This window comes from Macrobrachium rosenbergii, chromosome 3, assembly GCF_040412425.1.
Source record: "Macrobrachium rosenbergii isolate ZJJX-2024 chromosome 3, ASM4041242v1, whole genome shotgun sequence".
Lineage (NCBI taxonomy): Eukaryota > Metazoa > Arthropoda > Malacostraca > Decapoda > Palaemonidae > Macrobrachium > Macrobrachium rosenbergii.
Genome location: NC_089743.1, coordinates 59346037 through 59369939, shown reverse-complemented (window position 1 = coordinate 59369939; position 23903 = coordinate 59346037). Strand labels below are relative to the sequence as shown.

Sequence of the window (23903 nt, the reverse complement as noted above, 5' to 3'; positions counted from 1 at the left end):
CTCCGAGTGCTCAAGATTCTATGGAATATCGAGTATCCCGATCTGGTCTGGAGAGTACTCTCCCCGGCCCAGTTCGGGAGTAGTACAAGAGAAAGGGCCGAAGGACCCAGGTGTCTCAGCTATTCCTGCCAGGACCACAAGCGCTCCCCGAGTGCTTGCCAGTGCTCGGCCGGGTTCCCAGCCTGGTGTCTCGATCCTGTCGGTTCGAACACCAGGAGAAGCAGGGAAGAGATTCCCTTCGGGAGTCCTGCGGGACTTCTAAGGGACAGCTCTCTTCCAGGAGACAAGTTTCTCTCATTGGCTCTTCCCGCCCTCTGGTGGGAACCAATTTGCATTCTCCTGTGGGGTCTGGCGTTTTGGGGGCTGCAAGAGCGCGGCCTTAAGAGGCCGCGCCCTCATCGCCAGTCTTGGAAGGCTGCGTCTAAGACTGGTTCTGTGCCTGGCTCTTTTCGATTTCTTAGGAAACCGAAAGCAGCCGCTCCCAATTTTCGGGAGTCTCGTGGGTTGCTCGAATTCTATGAATCATGAGCGCTCTCCTGACGAGAGGCACAGGACGAGAGAAAGTGGTGAGACACCCAGGTGTCTCAGTGCCGAGACGCCAGGTGTCTCGATACTGCTTGCCAGCTGCTTCGGTTGCTTGGCTGGGTTTCATCCTTGTGTCTTGAACCTTAGGGTCCAAACATGCAGGATAGCAGACACAGAATTCCCCTTTGAACCCTCTTCTTGAGGGGCCTCGGCCTTGAAGGAGTTTGGAGTTCGGGAAACTAGCGCTAGTTCACGGCAGACGAGTACCGCCCTGTCCATTTCTGATTGTATTTGCGTGATCGGCTCGGCTCGGCTGCTGGTCGCGCTTGCGAGACTGGCTCGGCTGCTGGTCGCGCTTGCGAGACTGGCTCGGCTCGGCTCACTCGGCTTGCTCGCCCCGCCCAGCCCCTGGTCGCGCTTGTGAGACTGACTTGGCTCGGCTCTGCTTGGCTCGCCCCGACTGCCTCCCAGTCCACCGCATACCACCCAGCTAGATTGCATTTGTGTGATTGGCTCAGATCGGCTAGGCCTCACTCGTTTTTTTCTGAATCAGGTTCTTGGCTCTGTTCGATTGAACTTTCTGCTCTTCCCAGGAAAGCGCTTTGCCATGGCACTCTTCTTCCCCCATGTTGCTATAATCTTCTTCAGTTGATTATCGCTCACGGTCCAGCTTTCCTGCTGGTCTCACTGGCAGGACAGGTAGGGGTACTCTTTCTCCTTACCTGTTCTCTTTTCCTCTCAGTTGTTCCGAGAGACGCAAGACAGACAGAGAGAGCTCCAATAAATTTGTCTTCGGAGTTCGGCTGCCTGGCGTGCTTTGGGTATCGGTCCCCCAATTGTCTCATAGTACAACCAGGTAGCCGAGGAAGGTATCTTGGGATCTGTCGAGGTCCCCCTCCTCCAAGGAGAGAGGTACAGGAGTTTCATGCTTCGGAAGCAGCAAGGGTCTTCCTCTTCAAGCTGCGATCGCCCTCGTTTTCTGGAGAACTTCACGCCGGTTCATCAGTGTGAGGATCCCTGGGACAGGATCATGGCGCCCCCAATGAATAATCTTCATCACTCACAACCCTTGCAGTTCCCGAGGGGCTGAGAGTGTCGGGGGCCGCCGCAGACCTTGCTTCCGAGAGCGTTCTTCACCAAATGAATTCTTTTCTTCAGAGAAGGAGTTCATTCAGGTCCCGACACTAAGCTTCTCCCCTGCCTCGACAGAGTACGAATTCTTCTTGCCTCGGAGGGTCTTGCTGACTGCAGTTCTGTGGGCAGTTCTGGCGCTAAGAAGGGCTTTGTCCCAATTTGGATCTCTGGTTTCGTAAGTCCCAAGTTGGTTCAACCCTTAGGAACGAACCTTTACTTGGTTCTGCCTTTCTCTTTCAGGGATTTGCCAGATACCTCGGTAATCAAGGTTCATACCAGGGCACTGTCTTGTCCTTTGGACAATGGCCAAGACCCTTGGGTCTTAGTCATCTCGACTCGACCTTAAGTTCAAACCAGCCCCCTCAACTCCTAAGAAGTCCTAGGCTTCGGTAGAAGATTGCGTAACACATAGCCCTCTTCTTCCCTTCTAGGAAAGTGCGCATAACTGTGTCTCTTTCCACCCTCTTTCCCATAAGGGAGGAGGGAAGAAAGGAAGAGAGAAAAAGGTATCGACTGGGAAGAAGTTCTCCTACTGCAGAGTCCTGAATGAAATGATACTTATCGAGTCTCTGGAGCTGGCAGCGACATTGCCAAGACCTGGGATTGGATTCCTTGAGGGGAAGTATCTATTTCCCTTAGGTCTCGGCAATTCTTTTCATCAAACTTCCATCCCACTTCCTCTCCTGTGCTCCCGATTCAGGAATCGCCAGCCCGGCTAGAGCTAATTGTCTCGGTATCCTGTCATCTTGCAGAAGCTTATGCTTCCATTCCTCCGTCCTTCTTTCCTCTTCGAAGTATGAGGAAAGAGTTGGTTAATGCTTGATTGAGGGAACCTTTCGAATATGCCTGCATATTCTCCTCACATTGTGTGTCTATTAATGGATTCACCAATCGAGAAATAGGCACACACCTGTAAGACTTTGTCTTGAAGGTGTGTGACCGAGATGATTAGTACCTTCTCATCACCATCCTGGGCTCAAGGCAGCCTTTTGGCCTTCCAAGAATTCAGGATGAGTTTTGTGACACTGTGGTTTGTTAAACAACAAAACCACAGTAGTGGCATATGTCGACAAACAAAAGGGAATAATTTTTTCCTCCTGTTCCATTTTTCGACATTTGGAGGTACTTGAGTGCTCTATAGTGCACTCGACAGCTCAGTTAGCCAGATGCATTCCCGGTGTGGATGTATTGGTAGGTGAGCTTGGCCTTGGGTTTGAGTGATCGGGATGGAACGTGCTGCTCACTCTTTTCTTCACGAAGATTCACGAAGAGACTGCTCAAATGAGAAATCCCTACCGGCTTTCTGTTGCCTCCCTGGACAACAAGTCGGTAGTTTTTCTCGCTCCTTCGTACCAGACCCAGGGGTCGCTACAGTGAGACATGCTGTCTTTTTGGGAAATTTGATATCTATGTTTCCCCCTCCGTATTTGTCTGTTTCGCTAGGGGTTCACAAGCATTGCTCACCCCAAATTACAGGCAAATGCTGGAAGACTTCACCTCTTGCCTGACCTGATAGTCGTCAAGGGATCGAGAAGAGTTCTGCTTGACCCAAGCTCCTGTAGCAGCTACACAAGAAGCAGTTCTTCAGACAGTACATCCCTGTGTGTTCAGGACTGGGCGACCTTCCAGCTTTCCTTGCAAGCATAGGCTTTCTTGCCAAGCGGCAACGGATATAGCTGGATATCTCTTGAAGTCCTCTGCAACACTGTCCCAGGGACTGGAGCCGTCTTCACTGGTGTGTGTAGTTGACGGAACTCTTCTCAGGTCAGAGTCGCTCTTCAAGTCTGGACTTCCTCGTCTTCTCCGCCGAGGGTTGCTTCTCTCCCTTTCATTTGTGAAGAATGTAGGCCCTTGCGACCTAGTCTTCTATCTGAAGTAGCCTTCTTCTCCTCAGTTGAGATTTAGCTACGGATGAAAAGCTTGTTCGGTCTTGCTGTCCCAGGGAACTGTTCCCTGGGTGGCATGTGACTCTCGTGTAGGGTTCCTGTCCCATGCTCCACACACGCCCTTACAAGAGTCATCAGATAGAGATGTGCCCTTTTAGGACCATCTCTCATCTTGCTCCGGCCTTGGCGTAGAAGATGGAAGAACAGGTGAAGGGGATCAATACCTCGACTCCTTCTCGGATGTCGTAGGTGGACTCTGAATCCATTGGCATCTGTTGTCGGGTTCGAGTCCTTCGTGTTCCCCTCCTCCTTGGACTTTGTGTTGGTGATGCAGATTATTCGTTACTTTGTCCTATTAGGGAGCTGTGGTACTTTCTGAAAAGGCTCGACATTCCTAACCTGGATGTCGTCGACTCTTTCACTAGTACTCTCTCTCCCAAGGAAGAAGTGTCTAAGGACACATCTTCCTCCTGGCTTCATGAAGCGATCGAAGGAGGTGCTCGGCAGCTGATGGTGACAATACCAGTACCTTCCACCCGAGAGCTCACGAAGTCAATGGCTTGGTCCATCCCTCGCATTCCGGAAGTCTTTGTCGGTCTGGAAGCATGATGTGGTCTCACAGACCACACATTTGTCTTCCTGTGGTCTTGCCCACAGGCCCTTGGAACCTTTTTTCCTTGGCCCTGTGGTGGCTGCTCAACAAGTTGTGTTTTCTTACCCAGCTCCTTCAAGAGGACTAGTAACATCTCACCTAAGGTGTTGGTTCTGGAAGTGAGAAGAATACTGAGAGCGACTGGCCTCTCTTCCTCCTCCTCCCCCGTCCTTCTACTTCTCCTCCTTTGGGATGAGAATAGGACTTGAATCAATACTTGCTGGATCTGGTGCTGATGCGGTAAGACTTCACTTCGAGCACCCATTCTATTTTTCTTCTAGAATCATAGAGGCAATTCCACTCCTTCCTCTAGCAAGGGGAGGAAGGAGAGACTGGCAATAAGGGAAATCCTATGTCAGCTTTTCCTTACTGCCTCCGACTCTAGATTCTTTCAGCCTATTTCGTTTGAGTTACATTTCCTCACTCATGCGAAAAGGTCCAGTATCTGACATTTGGTCTTGCAGTTCCTACACTCTGATCAATATGTCAGAGGCACGGTACTCCTCCTCGCTCTTTTGACAAGGAGGAGTAGCCCAGGTGTGCAGAACTCCAGTCAGTTCAGGAGACTCACTCAGACTCCTCCCTCCAACCAGTGAGTCTTCCTAATGTAAAGGACCGACGGTTTGTTTACCGTGTCAGAACAAATCACAATTTTTGAAAGCAAATTGTATTTTTCCTAACTATACAAACCTGAGGTCCTTTACATTACATATGCCCACCTCATGCCACCCCTCAATCTGAATCTGGACCAAGAGGCAAACTGGAATGTTTACATCCGGGCAGGCAGGTATTCCCGCCTACCTGGCGGTAGTTACTGCCTAACCACCTTGCTCAAGAGTTTAACGGCCATTTCCAGCCTATGCTAAAAGTAATTCCTAATGTAAAGGACCTCAGGTTTGCATAGTTAGGAAAAATACAATTTACTTTTAAAAATTGTGATATTGATAATATTATAAAATATATACTCACCACAAACAAGTATAAAATATTAAAATAATAAAGAAATAGACTATGTAATTTCTCATTAGGTTCATGTTCAGATTAATTTTTCATTTAAATTTTGACTGACGTATCCCATTGTTTACATATGAAGTTGGCAAATGCCAACCCTTACAGCAGCTGCCTGTGAGTTTATTATTATTTTTCCTGCATGTAAGCCTTTGATTTTCATATTAGACATTATTTTTCTACAAATATATTATGTTTTAAAGTAAAAACTAGCAAAATGGTGTACCTGAAAATGGAATGGCTCAGTTTGGAAGCTACACTGTTGCTGGGTTATAGGCCATAAGCGATGTACTGCTGGCCAAGCTTCTTCCAACATAGCCTATAAAACATTTACCATAATTTCAGTTATTCTTGTCATTCACTTACTGTATTTACTACCTCTTTTGCTACCATCCCTAACCTTAGATATTAAAACCCACATTGGAATAAAAGGCTTTTCTTGTTACAGGACACTATTATTGTAGACTCTCAGTGGAGTCCTATAAATCCTATAATAAGTTGCACCGTAAAATAAGTTTATTTTTATCCTTATTACTTATACTGTAAAAGTTTGTAAATTAAACACTGATCATAGTCTCTACAGAGTTAGTGGAACTGTATATTGAGGATGTCACGGAGGACTTGTACCATATTTTAGCCAATCTGTAAATCGTAGGCTTATAAACTTGTGGACTGACTAATATTAAATAGTCAGTCATCCTTTTCCCTTAATATCATACATATACAGTATTCATATTTATATGGAATTAAAATGCACCAAATCATGTTCATTTCTTCAAGAAAATTTCTTGAGGGGGCTTACAGCACCCCTCCAAACCCCCCAGATGCATAGGCTCGCTTTGCTTGCCAATATCAGCTGTATAATTTTCAGAATGTCCCCCCCCCCTTTTAGAGACCATATGATGCCCTTGCCACATAGAGAGTAAGTGAGAGATCCATCAGGATAGAAGAGAGGAGCAAGTGTAGACTTATAGAATTTTCTTTTAAAACACTGTTGGCATAGGACTAGAAATTTTTTCATTTGTATATGAGATCAGTACAAGAAAATATCTTCCTCCAAGTAGAGGAGTCGTACAGCAGTAACTAGTAGATTTACAAGAAGCACAAGTAACGTTAGAAAGAGATATGACTTATGTACATACTCTTTTTTGACTGAATGACTGAAAAGCCATCAAACCATGCTGTCAAGCCAGGCGTTGGAAGGCAATGAAATTCATAACAGAAGCCATATTGTCAGGGTTTTGGTGGTGAAGAGGTGATCTGAAAATCCAAGAGGGAAGAAATTTTCTTGTAGTAGTCAGAAGGGTTTTAGATAGATAAAATCAAAGATGTTGGATGCTAGGTTATAGCAATCTGGATTATACATATGATGATGTATAATTGTGGATTTTATTTTTCATAAGTACATATACTACATATACAGTATTTATGATAAATAAAATCCACAATTATGTAACTGTGCCCACCTTGCTTTTTTTCTTTTTTTGCTGGTTTTGTTGTTGTAAGGTCATTGGTTTAAATATGACAAGATGTTCGTTAGTAATGCATCTTTTGCACTGTTGATACCCAGTCTTTAAATTCTTTATGGTTTCATGTGTTTTTTCAAATCTTAATATCTACATTTGCCTTACCATTTCACTGTAATCCACATGACTTAACCCTTTCAGGTTTTAGCCATTCACAGTTTTTTATGTATTGTGTATTGTACTACCTTTGTTGACCTTGGACAGCAGATTCACTTTGATCAGTTCTTATAAAATGAATTCATGAGAGGATTTTTGTTTTGGTCACATTTTGAAGCAGAGTTGTTTCAATTTAATGTGGTACTGTATTTTAAAAATATAATAAATAAAATAAAAAAAAAAATTTTAAGTCAGCAACCATTTTCTGTGGATGTCATCTCTTTTTCTAATCATGTCTAAAAAAGAGAAGTCTTTACATCCTGTGTTTTCTGAACCTTTTGAACTTTGGGAAGCTGGTTCGTCATTCCCTCAGACATTCTTCAACACCATTATTATAAAGGACTTTTCTTTATTTTTTATATTTCTCATTAATATCAGAGTAGCTAAAATCAGGAAAATAATTTTACAGTAACAGAATCAGAAAAAGTTAATTCAGGTTATCTGCTGTTTTTTGTTTATTATGCTGTTTGTAGTTTTGACATGAATCTGTTGATTTTGCAGTATGGTAATGTTGATTACAGCAAAGTTGAGTTTTTGCTGAATTTTACTGTATATCTTTTCCTTGAATATATTGAAATATACTGTATTTGCTTTTTCAGCTTGATGAAGTGGACAAGATGGAAGATCTGCTTCAGCAAATTCAAGCCCTTGATCTGAGTGACCAACAAAAGCTACTTTCTAGTCTTGTAACAAGTTCTTCCCCAGATGCACAACTGTCATTGTTACTTCCCAGCATTACTGCTGCCTCAAGGTTGGTATCCAGGTTATTAACTAGGCTTGCCTTTTTTATATACGTAACTTACCAAATAATTACATAGCTATTGTTTCTACTATACACGGCAGCTGAAAATTCAAAATTCGCAGTAGCGCTCATTTGTGTTGGGTGTAGTTATACTGCTCCGCCCACTTTCAGGGAAGGATAGGTACAACACAGCTAAACAGCTCAGTTTATACCGGTCAGTGACTGAGCTCTTGGTCTTTGGCAGCTCTAATTTTGTTAATTTTCACTGGATGGTTGCTGTTATTCTTCATTTGGTGAAGTACTTTGTTCTTTTTGGTACTTTAATACTGTTAATTAGCTTAGCTAATTCAGACTTCTCTTTTTGTGACTTCCCGATTATGACTTATTAATCATGTCAGATTCTAGCCTTTCTAGTATAAGATATGGTAGTAAAGGCTGTAAGAATAGGTGGACTTCAGCCAAATACTGTATGACAATCATACTTTTTGTAGTTCGTGCAGGGAACAAGTTTGCTCTCCTGAACTTTGCTGTGACGAGTGTAAAGACATGGATAAGGGGAAGTGGAAGACTCTTAATGCATATTTAGACAGACTTAGGAAAGCTACTGGTAGGGCTGAAGGGAAGGCTTCCGCTGGTCAGGCATTGTATCCAGGGGTTGATGTGACTAATTTAAGTATCCCTGCAACACGTGGGACTGCTTTTTCCCTTATCTCAAGTCCTCCGACTTTCCCAGCAACTCTGATCCCTGGCTCTCATTCCTCTGATCCCAACGCCATTGCCAGCTTAGAAGCTCGTGTTGACAAGAAATTAGATTTATTAGTGAACCCTGTTTCCCAAACTGGGAACTCTGTGCGTGTCCTCATGAACAAATTCAATAGTGTGAGTGCAGTGTCAGGTGCACTGTCAGTGGAGGGGGCAGCTACTCGTCCCACCGATGCTCCTAGACTAAGGACCCTGCTAAACTCCCCATGCTCACCTGGGAGGAAGCAAACTGGCAGTCCAAGGGAGGTTGGTGGGGTTTGCCCATGAGTAGTTATCGCCTCGTCAGAGCCTGTTGTCCACCCGTCCCAGGACTCGGAGGATTTCCGTTGGAAAGGCATCCGAATGGACATACATGCTTTATCTTCTAGTGACTCGGACTCTGGCGCTCATAAGCGCAGTCAGCGATTTGCCAATGTTTCAAGACCGTTGGAAAGGTCTGGCGCCCCGATGGACGAGGACGTTCCCCGTCTCGTAAGCAAGCGTTGGATAGGGCTGGTGGTCCTCTGCCTTCCTGTAGTTTTTGGGAGTCTCCTCAAGCTTCTCGATCCCTTTTGATGGACACCGAGCACCACAAAGTGTCAAGAAAGTGCTAGTTAGTCCAACATATGGACATTAGTGTCCGAACGCCCAGAGTCCAAGAGTTTAGTGCCTGATTGTGAGAAATCAGTGTCCGAGCAACATTCATTGAAGCATCTGTTGTCCGCGCTTCCAACAAGTGGAAGCCCAGTGCCCCTGCGTTCTGAGAGTGATTGTGTTTTGTCAGAATGTTTTGCGCTATGACATTCAGGTGTCCGAGTGCCCGTCTTATGGATGCCCAGCTCCCAAGCGTCCTCTCTTTGGGCACATAATGTCTGAATTGCAGACTTCAGATCTGTCCTCCAGATCAGTGAGCAGACATCCAGGGACTGAGAGTCCAGTGTTAGTGAGTGCCAATGTTGATGTTTGTCTGCCTTCCAGTATTCGTCCAGCGCCACAGGTAGGACTTACTGTTTCTAGTGTGTCATGTGCTGATCCTCTTGTGTTCAGGATCCTTCCCTAGTTCCTATTCAACGACACTTAGATAACATTTTGAACCTGTTGCAGAACCCATCTACAGCGACTTGAGCTCCCTCAGATCCTCCAATGTCCCCGATTTCCTCTGAGGAGGAACCTGTGGAGAACGACGTTCTTACATTGAACTATGTGGCTCTGATGCGCTTCTTCCTGGTGTGCTGCCTGGACTTCTTTTCTCCAGCCACCCCTTCTCCAGGTTCGGCGTTTATGATACGACAACCGATAGGAACGGTTAAGTAGCTGTGTATGGTTCTCTGTTTTCCTCCTCCAGGAAAGCGTTTGCACGTATCAACGTATGGTTGCCAGAGAAGAGGGACGTAGGTAAAGCGGTGTTCTGTTCACCTCCTTCTCATTTGATACGACAGAAGTATCTGTCCTATTTTACTGGGGAAGCTCCATCCTTGGGAGTTTCTGCCTCCTCTCAAGGGGACTTCTCCAGTCTCATTGATGCTACTCGTTGGTCAGCCTTCTCGTCCGCCAGGATTTTGCTTACCTCATCAGAGCTGGACCATTTGCTGAAAGATATTTTTAAGGTTTTTGAGGACCTGAGTTTCCTCGATTGGACCGTGGGTACACTAGCAAAGAAGATCGAGGACTGCACATCACTTCAAGAGACTTTTGCCTCGGACTGGTTGGGACTTCTGACCTGTGCAGATCGTGCAGTGAGGGACGCCGCCCATGAACTAGCCATCATTTTCACCACTGGTGTACTGAAAAAATAAGACTTATGGTGCTGGTTCACCTCTAAGGGGGTCACTCCTCAGCATTCTTCCCTTCTGTTTGCTGTCTTGGACAGCAACAGCTTATTTCCTCAAGAGACTTTAGAATGGGTGGCAGGAGAGTTGCAGAAGAAATTCACCCAAGATCTACTCACTCAGTCCACCAAGAGGACTAGGATCTCGAAACATCCTTCTTCCGCTGCTGTTCCTTCAACCAGGACTACTTCTCCGTTCCCTCAGCAACCCTTTCGAGGGATTAGAGGTCACGTCCAGTCCTGTCAGAGAGCCAGTTTGCATCCAGTGCGACCCAGCAAACAACCCTCTAACAAAACTGCCTCTCGCAAGTGAGCTTATTTCCATGTTGCAGTTCACCAGGATTCCAGGAAGTATCTGAGGTTCATGTTCCAGGACAGGGTCTTCTAGTTTTGGGACCTGTGCTTTGGCCTCTCCACGGCCCCACAATTTTTCACCCGAGTTCTCGCTCCATTAATGAAGTGGCTAGACCTAATAGGAATCAATATGCCCTTGTACCTGGACGATTAGTTCCTTCGCTCCCCTTTATTTTACTATAAAAATGCCATTTTTATATATGTAACTTACCAAATAATTACATAGCTGAATTCAACATTGACAGGAGGTGGGATACATGGACAAAACTACTCAAAAACACTCACAGATAGAGATGAATCTGAAATAGAAAATTTAGTTAGCATCATGAAATACTTGTTGTAACCTTACCTTGTGAGGGAGCTACGGCAGGTGGGTACTGCCTCTGGTCGGAGCTCCTCTCAACCTGCAGTGGTGTGGCAGTAGAGCCAAGAGTCGTCTCTACTTCAGTGGGTGCTTTGCAACAAAGCTACCAATCCAAAAAGACACATCAAAATGTGTGCGCGCCCTTTCCCTGGGCGCAGTACAAAATATGACCAGAAAATTAACGCCTACCAATCAGGCTTCCTAAGAAAACACCAATCCTCATTCAAGGAGAGTGGATAGAGGAAAAAACCAAGAAAATCCTCCTTTCCCTCTTTACCCAACACCATGCCAGCCGCAAAAAACAGGCCTAGAGTACTGCAACTTTCGCAAATTGTTTCTTTTACATGTGTGTTGAGAAGAAAAAGGCTCAGAATTTTTATGCAGTAAGGCCCCATTATGCATGGGTAATATGTTCCAAGACTCCCGCACATCCCTGAAACTGCTCATGAAATTACTATCCACATGCTGATCATACAAGTAACCTGTTTATGCCCATGTAAACCCCAGTATATATACCTCTTATAATAACCATTATTGGCTATACAGTGCCAAGAATAATAAAAAAAATCGTGGTTACAGTATTTCTCATACAGTACAGTGGTGATAAGAAAAAAAATTAAACGAAACATAAATGAACAATTTATGATTACTTATGTACCTTACTGTACAATATGTAGTGCTAAATGCTCATTAGCCTGGAATGGGAATGATGATCCAGCATTGACATGGTTATTGTTTTTCATTGTGTTATCCAGACAAAATTAACAAAACACCAAGATGTAAAAAATGAGAAATGGTAGGGGGAGAGAGGGCAAATGTGCATAGAGGAGTTTCTTAACACAGTATCAGAATGTTTCTCTCTCTCTCTCTCTCTCTCTCTCTCTCTCTCTCTCTCTCTCTCTCTCTCTCTCTCTCTCTCTCTCTGATGACCTCAGATGAAAGGGCAGAAGGGTTATCAGGGTCATCTTCAGAACTTAGAGGAGACTAAGAAGTTCTGAGGGAAGAGGATGGCAACAGCTGCATGACATGAGGAGCTGACTAAGATAAAGACAGAGAATTGCCACAGTGGACACTTTTTCTTTTCCTTCTTCTGAAAGAATGTCATAATTGGCTCTTTTTTTTGTATTTGTTGTACCCCTGTTGTAGTGGTAACATTGCATCACTTATCATACTGGTCATTTTGATGCTCTGTTGCACGGAAGGATTGTAATCCTTGATTCTGTTTTTTTTTTCATTTGAATTATGCTAAATACTTCACTGGTCTTCTCCATCATCCACTTTGGAAGTTCAACTTTATCTGCAACTCATCTTCACCCATAGACATACGTGACTTGATTTAGATCTTCTAGGCTGACTGGTCCAGTCAAGTCCCTCAGACCATCAGTCCGGGACTCCCTGCCTACCCATGCTCCAAGCGTAGGTGCAACAGCTACCTGGGGTTCCTTGAAACCCAGGGGTACTAGTCTGCCCTAGCTAGTCAGGCTACATAGGTAAGTGTTGGTACCCATACTACCAGTGCAGGATCCTTGGCCTGCAGAGGTCCAGGGAAGCGACAGGGTCCATGTGGTCCCATTGTCCAGACTTAGTAAGGAGTGATTCCCCCTTCCTTCCTTTCTTTCCTGTAGAAATTTTGTCTTCTAGGGAGGTTTTGGCATGATCATGGATAGCCCCTGCCCTTGTTTCCATGAGTCAGTGTGCTCTCAATGACCCTTGGGTTTGTTGTAAATTTGGTGTGACGACCACTCATGGTCTTGCCTCTGCAGTACTAGATGGGGACAAGGGTGGCAGGGACCATTCCCACCGTTTTTTTACCCTCCTACTTCTTCAGAGCTTTCCAAGAGGTGGGAGCTGGATAAGCATTGGGGCTAGAATAGGAAGCTTTCACCCTTTCTTCTGAGCTTTTTCACGAAAAAGTATGTACTCATATCAGCCTTAGAACCAAACAGGCTGTACAGCCAAGTGTGGAACGATCTCAGGGTTTTGGATGGAGCATGTACCTGAGGGTCTTGTACACCAGGATTTGGATACCAAGGTACAGTGGCTGCATTTGCTATAGGTTGTCAAGCTCAGTTGCGAGCTTGATGGCCTTGGAGAAGCACTTGGGCATTATCTCCAGTTTTTCCCTGTCATCAAGAGAGTCTCTCTCTCTCTCTCTCTCTCTCTCTCTCTCTCTCTCTCTCTCTCTCTCTCTCTCTCTCTCTCTCTCTCTCTCTCTCTCTCTCTCACAAGCAGAAGTAACAACATAGAGTTGTCTACCATGCAAGTTGTAGGTGGACTTTTGTGTGTGATCTTTGAGCCTTCACTATAGAAAATGTGGCACCTTCAGGGGAGATAACCCAAAGGAGGAAGCTACATTTTAAAGGTTTTTATTGAGGGGTAGTCTTTGCTGATTACCTGGCCCACCAGATAACTGCCAGTGAGCCATTATTGCTCTGGGGATGGGATTCAGTATTGTCTTGAGTCCTTGGGCAAATTTTGGTATAGAGTCAGTATTGGCATTGAGGACTGGTGTGTCTTTCGGGTCTTCTTCAATTCTTTTGGAATAAAGTAGAGACTGCAGCAAGGTTGGGGTGGTTGACTAACAGCACCTGTCTTTGCCAGGCAGTGTCCTTTAGGCTCCTTGGCCCATAAGGCTGTGGTTAAACTTTCATGTTCAGTTTGCCTTCTGTTCTTTAGGATAACGAGGTTCAAACTTTGTTTTTTTCCCACAGAGATTCCAGTTGGGAGTTTCATCTCACCTTTAATCACTCTTTCTTACTCGGAAAGGTGGTCCTCCTGATCTCAACCCCTTGATGAGGTGGGGGCTTAGCGATCCACTGCAGGGAGTGTATGCTCTTTTATGCCTACTCTCTCTTTTGTGGATTCAACTGAACACTGGGACCCATAGTTTCTTTTACTCCTTCTATAAATTTTCCCCTTCCCTTCCTCTTTCGTTTATGACCTTTGCATGGTATTGAATTATGGCAGTCATTTCTCTTGTAACTTTGAAGGAGGGTGGAGTTTGATGGCATGCCGCTCCAACCTTAAAACTCGATTATCCGACATGGTTGAACGAGGGGAAATTTTAATGTTAAACCATGCCCTCAGTGCTGGGCCTGATCTCGATGGACTGACGACCCGTAAGGCACTTAGGGTATGGTGTATATCCAGGTGAGGATCCCAGAGCAGCTACCACTGTGGATAACAGTACTGCTCCTCCCCCTGTAGGGCATCCCTGGTGAGAGGGACCTCATCTTGGATGAAATTGATGTTATTCATCTTACGGATACAGATCCGAACCTTCCTACAAACTCTGGCTTAGCAATGGACTGTTCTAAGGAAAGCTCAGTTCACAAAACTCAAAGTGGTATTAAAACCCTAATACCATACTGTATACAGTATATAGTAAACCCAAAATGACTAAATACCACCATGACCCAACCTTAACTCACTTTGACTTCCTCTTTTGGGGGTGGAAGTTGGTCAAAGTTTCTAATTTTGGAAACTGATAAAAAAAATCTCAGCATTAAAATTACAAAATTATTTATTAAATAGGCATTCATTGGCAGAAATGTCGTTCAGACAGATGAAAGACAAAACATGGCTTATGGAAGCCACAAAAAAAATCAGTCTGAGATTACTTGTCAATTAAAAATATAGATAACATAAATAAAAAATGAAAAACATGATAGTACTATGAACAGCATTCAGGGTACTATTGTACTTCTTGGGAATAATAACGAGCCAGTCAAAAAGAATATGCTATTAGACCCTCTTCAAAAGAGATATCCAAAGGTCCAGGATTGTGAAGTATGTGTGTTACCAAGTAAACAGATGAATAAAAAAAATATTAAAATTTGCAAAAATAAAATTGTAGGCCAATATAGAGAAGTAAGACCATATGTATGTCCCAAAGACACCACAGTGTCAAAATTGTAGTAAATATGGGCATGCCAAAAAATATTGTTGAAGTGAACCTGTATGTGCGTATTGTGGATCTGACAAACATGCCACACAATGGCAATGCAGTGAACCAATAACGAAACAAAAATGCTTACAGACACTAGTCGTAACGGAGCACAGAAAAATAAATCTCAAGAAGAAATTAATGCATTACAGAAAAAAATTAAAATGATAAAGAATCAAGAAACAGGTGCAAATGGCATGGATAATATTTTATCAAATTCATTTGAAATATTAATGCAAATAGGAGCACAAAAAGATACTATTACAGAAGTAGCAGAGGAAAGTTGTGATGGACTGGAAATTAAAGATAAAAAAAGACTAAAAAGCCAACTATTATTAGAGAAGCATCAGTTAAACGAAAGACAAAAGATAATGAAGAAAGAACAAAAACTAGCTAAGAATATACCTTTATCTCCTTAAATAATAATAAAACCTATGGAAGCAGATATCCAAAACACTGAAAAAGTAGAGGAGAGCCATACCATAGATAAAAATGATTATGTCAGGGGAAAAGAGATTACACCATCACCAATAATTGGTACAACAAGAGCAAAAGAAACAAGAAATATTTGTGATAGCACATATGGATGTGAAAAAGTAGAGGAGAGCTGTACCATAGATAAAAATGATTATGTCAGGGGAAAAGAGATTACACCATCACCAATAATTGGTACAACAAGAGCAAAAGAAACAAGAAATATACATGATAGCACATATGGATGTAATGACTGCTTCGTTGAATTGTGCAATAATAATAAAAACATAACAAAAGGTGGTTTAACAAACATTATAAGAAATTTTATGATATATAGAAAAAAAAGAGATCACTGACTTAGGCACCCATGAAAAATGTTGTTTGTGCATTGAACACTTAATATATTATAAAGAAAAACAAATAAATGTTGTGAGTAAATTATTAGAAAAAATCTAAGTTGAAATTGCAAAAAAAGAAAACAAAACTCAATTGCTATAATATAATACTTTCAATAGGAATGTTATACAATAGAACGTAAATGGTCTACAGACCAGATTACATCTAGGAGAAATACTACAATGATTACTAAAAGAATATGAACCAATGATATTATGTTTACAATATGTCAACAAAACTGATTCAGTAATAGGTAAATACACCTTAGCGTCTACATCTAGAGAGGAAGACCCCCTGATCCCAGCCCCTTGATGGGGTTTGGGGCTTAGGAGTCCACTGTAGGAAGTGTATGCTCTTTTACGCTTACCCTCTCTGTTGTGGATTCAACTGAACATTGGGACCTGTAACTTCTTTACTCCTCCTCCTCCTCCTCCTATAAATTTTCCCTTTCCCTTCTTCCTCTTTCGTCAACATCCTTGGCACAGTATAGGAACCTATATTAATAGTAGGTGATTTTAATGCTCACAACCTAATGTGGAACAATAATTGTGTAAAACTCATATAGAGCAGGAAGTAAGGTAGAAGAATTCATGGATTCAAATAACATGTGCTTTATAAATGATGACGAAATCAGCACACATCATTCAAAAACACAAGGAACGTTTTCCTCAGTAGATTAACTCTCTGTCCCTCAAGTATAGTGGACAGATTAGATTGGAATACAGTTGATGACTTTTACACCAATGGTCATTTCCCAATATTAATTTCCTTATCACAAAATAATCCTGCAAAGCATGTCCCTCACTGTAACACTTATAAAGCAGATTGGGAGCTATATGAAATGCACACTAGGAATATCCCACAATTTGAGTACTGTATAAAAGACCATAATGAAACTAATAAATGTCTTGTTGATTTTATTAAAAATGCTGCTGATAAAGCAATACCAAAGTTAAAATCTCATCCAACAAACCACAAAGTTCCAGGGTGGTCTGATAGGCTAACAGAATTCATATATAAATGTAAAACACTCAGTAGGGAGACAACTAGATAATTTAGATAAAAATTCAACAAAATTAATAAAGTATTACCAGTAATAAAAGGAAGTTTACAAAAACAGACTATACTATTATTAGAAATTGATACACATTAAAATCTCTATACCATAAAATATCTACAAAATTTAAAAAAGAAGTACTTCAGGAAAGATTATTTCATGGGGGAAATATGTATCAGATCTCTCTAATAATACTTCCATTAAGAAAATATGGGAAAAATTCAGGAAAATAAAACCACCTAGACAAACATGCCCTGTTAAAAGATGGAAAAAGAATACTTGTTTCGAAAGAAATAAGTAATATATAATATGAGAAAACTTAGCAAATGTAAGTAGTGATAAAAATTTAGATGAACACTTTTGTACCAAAAAAATAATATAGAATTAATAACAATAAATTTTGAAACAGTGGAAGATATATATTATAATAGAAAATTTAATGTGGAAGAGTTGGAATTTGCTCTCTTGAACAGCAATAAATCTGCTCCTGGAGATGGCAATATTTGTTTTGAGATGACCTGCGACTTAGCAATTTTGGCAAAGTCATACCTTTCACAGTTTTATAATCATTTATGGATTCGTAATTTATTTACTGACGAATGGTGAAATGCTATAATAATTCCTATCCCCAAACCTGGAAAGAAAATAATTACAGACCAATATCCTTAACAAATTGCTTATGCAAGTTACTATAGAAAATAGTAAATGCTTGTCTAGCATGGCACATTCAAGAAAATAAAATTCTGATTCCCACTCAATTCGGATCACAGTGTAACAGATCTACCTTGGATTCTCTATCTAACTTAGAAGACCACATACACAGAGGATTTGAATGAAAACAAATTTCTGTAGCTGTCTTTTTTGACAATGAAAAGGCATATGATACTACTGTACATGGAGGTATGCAACATTAAAAATGTTACATAAAAACAGTATCTGTGGACATTTACCTAGGTTTATCCAAAACTTTCTGACAGACCACACTTTTCAGGTGAGACTTGATGTATTGTCAGGTACATTTCCACTTGAAAATGGTATTCCACAAGGAAATATCCTTAGTGGCACACTGTTTACTTTAGCAGTAAATGATATCAGTAGTAATCTACCTATTGTAATTAAAAGTAACCTGTATAGGGATGATTTTGTCTTACATTATTCAGCATCTCAAATAAAGCATGCAGAATGAATCATTAATAAAAGCATAATAAAAATAGATGAATGGGCATCATCTGTAGGCTTTAAATTTTCCATAGATAAAACTCAAGCAATCATGTTTTATAAAAAAATTAAAACATGGAAGAAAGGTGAAGAAATAGATTTAAAAATCAGAAACCATAGTGTACCAATTGGCCAAACAGCAAAATTTTTAGGTTTGGTATTTGATACTCACTTGAACTGGAGAGCCCACATAACATCAAAATGTAAAAGAGCATTAAATCTAAGTAAAAACTATTGAACACTACTTAGGGAGCCGATTGATATACCCATACTGTACTGTACATATAAAGTAATAGTGCTGTCTATCATTGATTATGGAAGCGAAATATATGGCTCAGCATCAAACACAACGCTGAAAACGTTAGACCCAGTTCATAACAAAGGCCTTAGAATATGTTCAGGAGCCTTTAGATCACATCATTAATTTATGTATTGCATCTTCATGGCTGCACTGAATAAGCCTGATGGGTTCCAGCACTTTGTCTTCAAGACCTAAATTTCATAATTAATCAGTTGTCACCAAAGTTATCTATACAAGTTGAATGTGGTGAACTACCTCTCTCTCTCTCTCTCTCTCTCTCTCTCCATAGAGTGTTAGTAACAATGAATAGTGCCCTGAGAATTCAGACAAGTGCTTCACCAACCAAAAAATTATTTGAATTAAGAGATGTATTTATTAACAATCAATTACCACCTTTCCCAACTAGATCTAGAAGATTACCTTCAATAGTAAACTAACCTCCTCCTTGGACTATGAATAAAATGAGAGTTTATACACACTTAAAATATTTATTAAAAAGTTACTCATATACCCCAGACACCATAGACACCATACATTAGAACATATAATCTGAAAAGGTCCACATTACGCAATATACGCAGACAGATCTAAGTCACAATACGGAGTGGGATTTGCTGCAGTATCCCAAGACAAAACTTATCAGTTCTCTCTACCTGATAATGCCTCAGTATTCACAGCTGAGTTGTGAGCAATAGCATCAGCCATAAAAATAATAAAAGAAGCCTCATTTAATAATTTTGTGATTTTCAGCGACTCCAGAAGTACTATAGAAGCCATTCAAAACTACAGACCAAAAAATAATGTACAACAAATTAAGTTTTCACTCTATAAGTTGTATAATAATGGAAAAAATATCAAAATATGTGGGATCCTGGCCTATGTAGGGATTAAAGGAAACAAAGAGGCTGATGAAGCCGCTAAAGAAGCAATCCACATGACAAGACAAATGTAAACATCCCTATTAGTGACTCTATAAGACATAAAAACAGTCATTGTAAATAAATGGCAAAACATATGGAATGAGGAACCTATAAATAATAAATTGAAACATAAAATCCTGTGTTGGAAATGGAGTTCATCATATCAGAGAGAGAGAGAGACACACACAAACACAAGTAATTCTGACACGCCTTCGAATAGGCCATACTCGTTTGACATATGTACACTTAATGAACAGTCCACATGGCCCTCTTCCCAAATGCTCAGAGTGCAAAGTGATGATAACAGTCAAACATGTATTGTGTGAATGTCCAAAATATAACCAAAAACAATTATCAACTTTTGGATGTAAATCAGTGAGGGAAATTTTGTCAGAATTTACATTGTCAGTCATTCTAATTTTAATATTCATGAAGAACTGTAATGTAATTGATAAATTATAAAAATAAATAAGTAAATAATGAAAATATGAAAACCCTTTAGGCATTTAATGATTTAAAAAAAATGTTAAATGTTACCTAACTTGTTCTGAATTTTAATATTCTTATTTTTTGTGTGTGTGTTTATGTGTGGGAACATGAGTGAATGTATTTCATGCATGCACATGTTCCAGTGTAAGAGTATGTGACTTTGTGCAGTTTTTAATTTTATTTTAATTCATTCATCACCACACCGAATGACCTGTTTGGTCTCAGTGCTTGGCCTATTGGTTAGACCTGATATTTCATCTTGATCCTTCGGGCCAGCCCTGACAGTCAGACCAGTGGTCTGGTTAAACTATTTTAATAATCAGTTAATTAATTCATCCTTAGGAGTCTAACTCATCACCTGTACAAGCCCTTGAGAAAGTCATCAGACAGGAATATGACTCTAAAGATCGTTTTTCTTTGGTGAAGAGGATAGACTGTTTTTCTCTGGCGAAGAGCGTAGGCGAGTTTCATGTCGTCTCTTATGCCATTAAGCACTTGAGGGAATTGGGATCTTTCTCACTTGAATTTGTCCCAGAGTTCTAGTCTCTGACGCCAAGTTCGAATCCCTCTTGATCCCCTTCCTTAATGATTCCATTGGTATTGATCCAGACAGGATGCTACTGTGTCCTGTTAGGGTGCTGTGGTATTATCTAAAGAAAACTTGGCATCTGAGGCTTGAGAGTCAATGCCTCTTTGTTATTACTGGCTAAGTGAGATAGTCAATTGGGCATATACCTTTTCTGGCAAGGAAGACAAGGGTACAGTCCAGGCGAGAACTCAAGAAGTCAGGGATATGCCCTGACTTTAGCATTCCAGAAGACCTATGAGTTCAACAGTTCTTACAAGCAGGGGTGTGGTCTTGCCAGACCACATTCACCTTGTTTTGTCATCAGGACATTCCCACAAGTCCCTGGACACTGTTTCCTTTGGTCCTGTGGTGGTTGCTCAGCAAGTTGTGTAGTTGACCTAGCTCCCCAAAGGGGACAGGTTGCATCTTGTCTAAGGTATTCGGTTTGGCAAGAGGGAGGGAGTGTGTGAGTGACTCCTTCTCCTCCCTTTTCAGCTTTTTTTTTTTTACAGATCTTGTGGTCAAAGGTGAGGATTCGTCTTCTTCAGCAGAGCTACAACAAGTATGCCAGCACTCTGAAAAGGAAGTCCCTGGACAAGTAGTAAAGGCTCTCAAATTGGATCTTTTTAGAGATTTGTAAAGTCTTTATCAGGCTTCATTTGTGAACCCCTGAAGCAAGCCTTCTTTTGGATCTCATTCTAAAAACAGTTTTTTGCATTGTGCTTGCCAAGTCACACACACACACTGAAGGTGGTGTTCTGGCTTTTGCTGCCTACATCATCACCTATGCCCAAATACTGTATCAGGAAAATGAAGCTGCGGTGTATTACCACCTCAGTACTCTCAGTCCTCTCCCAAGTAGATAAGGATCTTCCCTTTTACCCAGTCACAACATTACACCTTTTTGGGAAAAAGACTTCAGATGCCAAGGCTCCTGTCTACAGGGAGGAACAGAAAGACAGTGTCAAGGAATATTGTTTTGTATTGGTTCAGGAGGGTAATTTTAAGAGCTTATGAAGTCATAATGGTTTAGATATTTATCTCCTTATATTTTTAAACCTAATCTTGGTATTAACAGTACATCAGCAAAATTTTATATAAGGCTAAAAAATAACCAGTAGATGGTTATATACTTACTCATTAGGATGTGGAGTTGTGGGACTTATATTAAGACATGCAGTTGCAGCAGGGTATAATGTTCCTGCTTCTGATCTTTATCTCAGCAGCCTTCATCTCATTTATTATTGTGGCATCCTAGACATTGTAGTATTCTGGAGTTCTCAGCTTTTAAATTGCATTTGATAGGTAAGTGTTCCTCTTTTGAATTCTCTGGAACTATATCTTGTTATCATCTCTCTCCTTGACTCATGCTTAGAGAATATATTTAAGCAGGTTGTGTGAGCAAGTGCATATCTTTTGCAACCTATTACTTTACATTTCCAGAGTTCTGATGCTTCGTCAAAATCCAGATGTGGTGAACAGAGCTCTTTATGATTTCTTAACAGAATTCTTTCCTTCATAGAGTTTAACATTTCTATATTGTTTCTCACTAATAGCATCAGAACTAGATGTTTAATGTTCCTTTGCTTACGAAGCTTTAGAACTAGATTTTAATTATTAATTTTTTTCTCCTTTCAGTTATGTCAAGTGGCGGCTTGTTACACTTTTTGCTGGTCAAGATACTCCAGATCTTTTTACATTGTTACCACCAGAATTGCAGGTTTCAATTCTTGTGTACATTGATGGCATTAGTCTTTTGCAAGCATCTCAGGTTTCCAAGGAATGGAATAGGTATAGTAACTGATTATTAAAAATAAAGGTTTATATATGTATATTGCTTTATATCACCAAAGAAAAAGTTGAGTTTCAGTAATTCCAAGAATGTAGTGTACTTATTGATTTGCAAACCCTTGAGAAAGAAAATTATGTTTATACATTTAATTATATAATTACTGAGCTGATTTTTTCATCATTCAATTCTAAAATGCTATAGTAAACCATTACCTACCTTTAACTCTGAGTGAGTCATTATATTATGAAAACTTAAATTTTTTTACATGCAGATTAGATACATGTTATTGCATTACATTACTGATTATGTGAAAAGTAAACAGTACTGTTTGCTGTTTAGTAGTAAGAACAGCTGTTTGTTAGATTGACAGGTTTACTTTGTGGAAGACAAAGTTTTATGTAATAATTCTTGCTGTTCTTACTGTAAATGTCATTTTGTTAAAATACCAGTTTAGTTAGACTTCTTTTTCATTCAAAACACCACCAGGACTGGCCATTAGAATTGAATAATGGGGACACTATAAAAGTATCAATGTATGTTTAAAATCACAAGTGGTATGAACAAGAACGGGATCATTTGGTGAGGACATAGATAGCAATATTGTCTATCAATTTGTCTTGTATTTTTGTAATGTTTAGACATCAGTTAAATACTTTATTTTAAAAATATTTTCTATGTTTTGACAGAAATCAGTGGTTTTAAGTTTAGCCTGTTGTAATTATTAGTACTACGTGGAATTGGTTCCATTATTTTTCATGATGTTGGTTGCAAGTACATATAGTAATTGTTCGAATGTTGATTGCAAGTACTTATAGTAATTGTTAGGCTCTGAATTGCCATTTGTAATATTTTAGTAGTACAGTATATTGATAAGTATGCATGGCATTATGTATTCGCAGGGGTACTATTACAGTGTGTCTTAGTTGACACACCATAAATGAGTTTTTTAATGTCCCTTCATCTCCTAACAACTTTGATCTCGCATTTAACCTTTCATCCTTTCCATTTGGTGTCTTCTTGCTGAGCTATTTAACTGTTAACTTCTTTGAGTTGTGTTAACTTCACCTTGCTCAAATTTTCATCTTTAATTCAAGACCATATTCTCAAAGTGGTTCTTAGGTTTCTAGTGTGTTGTCTCTCAAAATTCTATAGATTTTTATGTCAATGATGTAAGTTTGAGGATGAGAGCAAGCTTAGTAATAAAGTTCCTGTTCCAAAGAGTGGCATATCTGCAGGCTGCAGTAACTACAGGCCAATTTCTGTTCTCCCTGTGCTCTCCAAAGTTGCTGAAAAACTTTTTTTATATACGTAACTTACCAAATAATTACATAGCTATTAGTTTCTATTGTAGGCGACAGCTCAAAATTCAAGATTCGCGGTAGTGCGCTTTTGTTTTGGGTGTAGGTATACTGCCCCGCCCACTTTCAGGGAAGGATAGGTACACCACAGCTAAAGAGCTCAATTTGTTTCTGCCGGTCAATGACTAAACACTTGGTTATTGAGCAGCTCTGAATTTTTTGGTGTACACCGGATGGTTGCTGTTATTCTTCATTGGTGAAGTACTCTTTGCTTTTTGGTAGCATGCTACTATTAACCCTTAAACGCCGACTGGACATATCGTAAGTCGACTAAAATTGTCTGTCGGGTGACGAGTGGACGTACCACGTCAACTACAAAAAATTTCAACCTTCGGTCAACTTTGACTCGACTGAAATGGTAAAAAAACGCAATTGTAAGCTAAAACTCTTACATTCTAGTAATATTCAATCATTTACCTTCATTTTGCAACAAATTGGAAGTCTCTAGCACAATATTTTGATTTATGG

The 23903-nt window shown here is 40.7% G+C and overlaps 1 protein-coding gene across 2 annotated transcripts in view; it reads left to right on the top strand.

Annotated features, from left to right (window-relative positions):
* LOC136856055 (F-box/WD repeat-containing protein 2-like) overlaps window positions 1–23903 on the top strand; it is a 54467-nt gene that overhangs the window by 6926 nt on the left and 23638 nt on the right. For both annotated transcript variants that reach the window (XM_067133622.1, XM_067133631.1), the window contains exons 2-3: window positions 7487–7638; window positions 21924–22076. In XM_067133622.1, the coding sequence (XP_066989723.1) occupies window positions 7505–7638; window positions 21924–22076 (287 nt within the window). In that variant the 5' untranslated portion in view covers window positions 7487–7504. The remainder of the gene's footprint in view (window positions 1–7486; window positions 7639–21923; window positions 22077–23903) is intronic.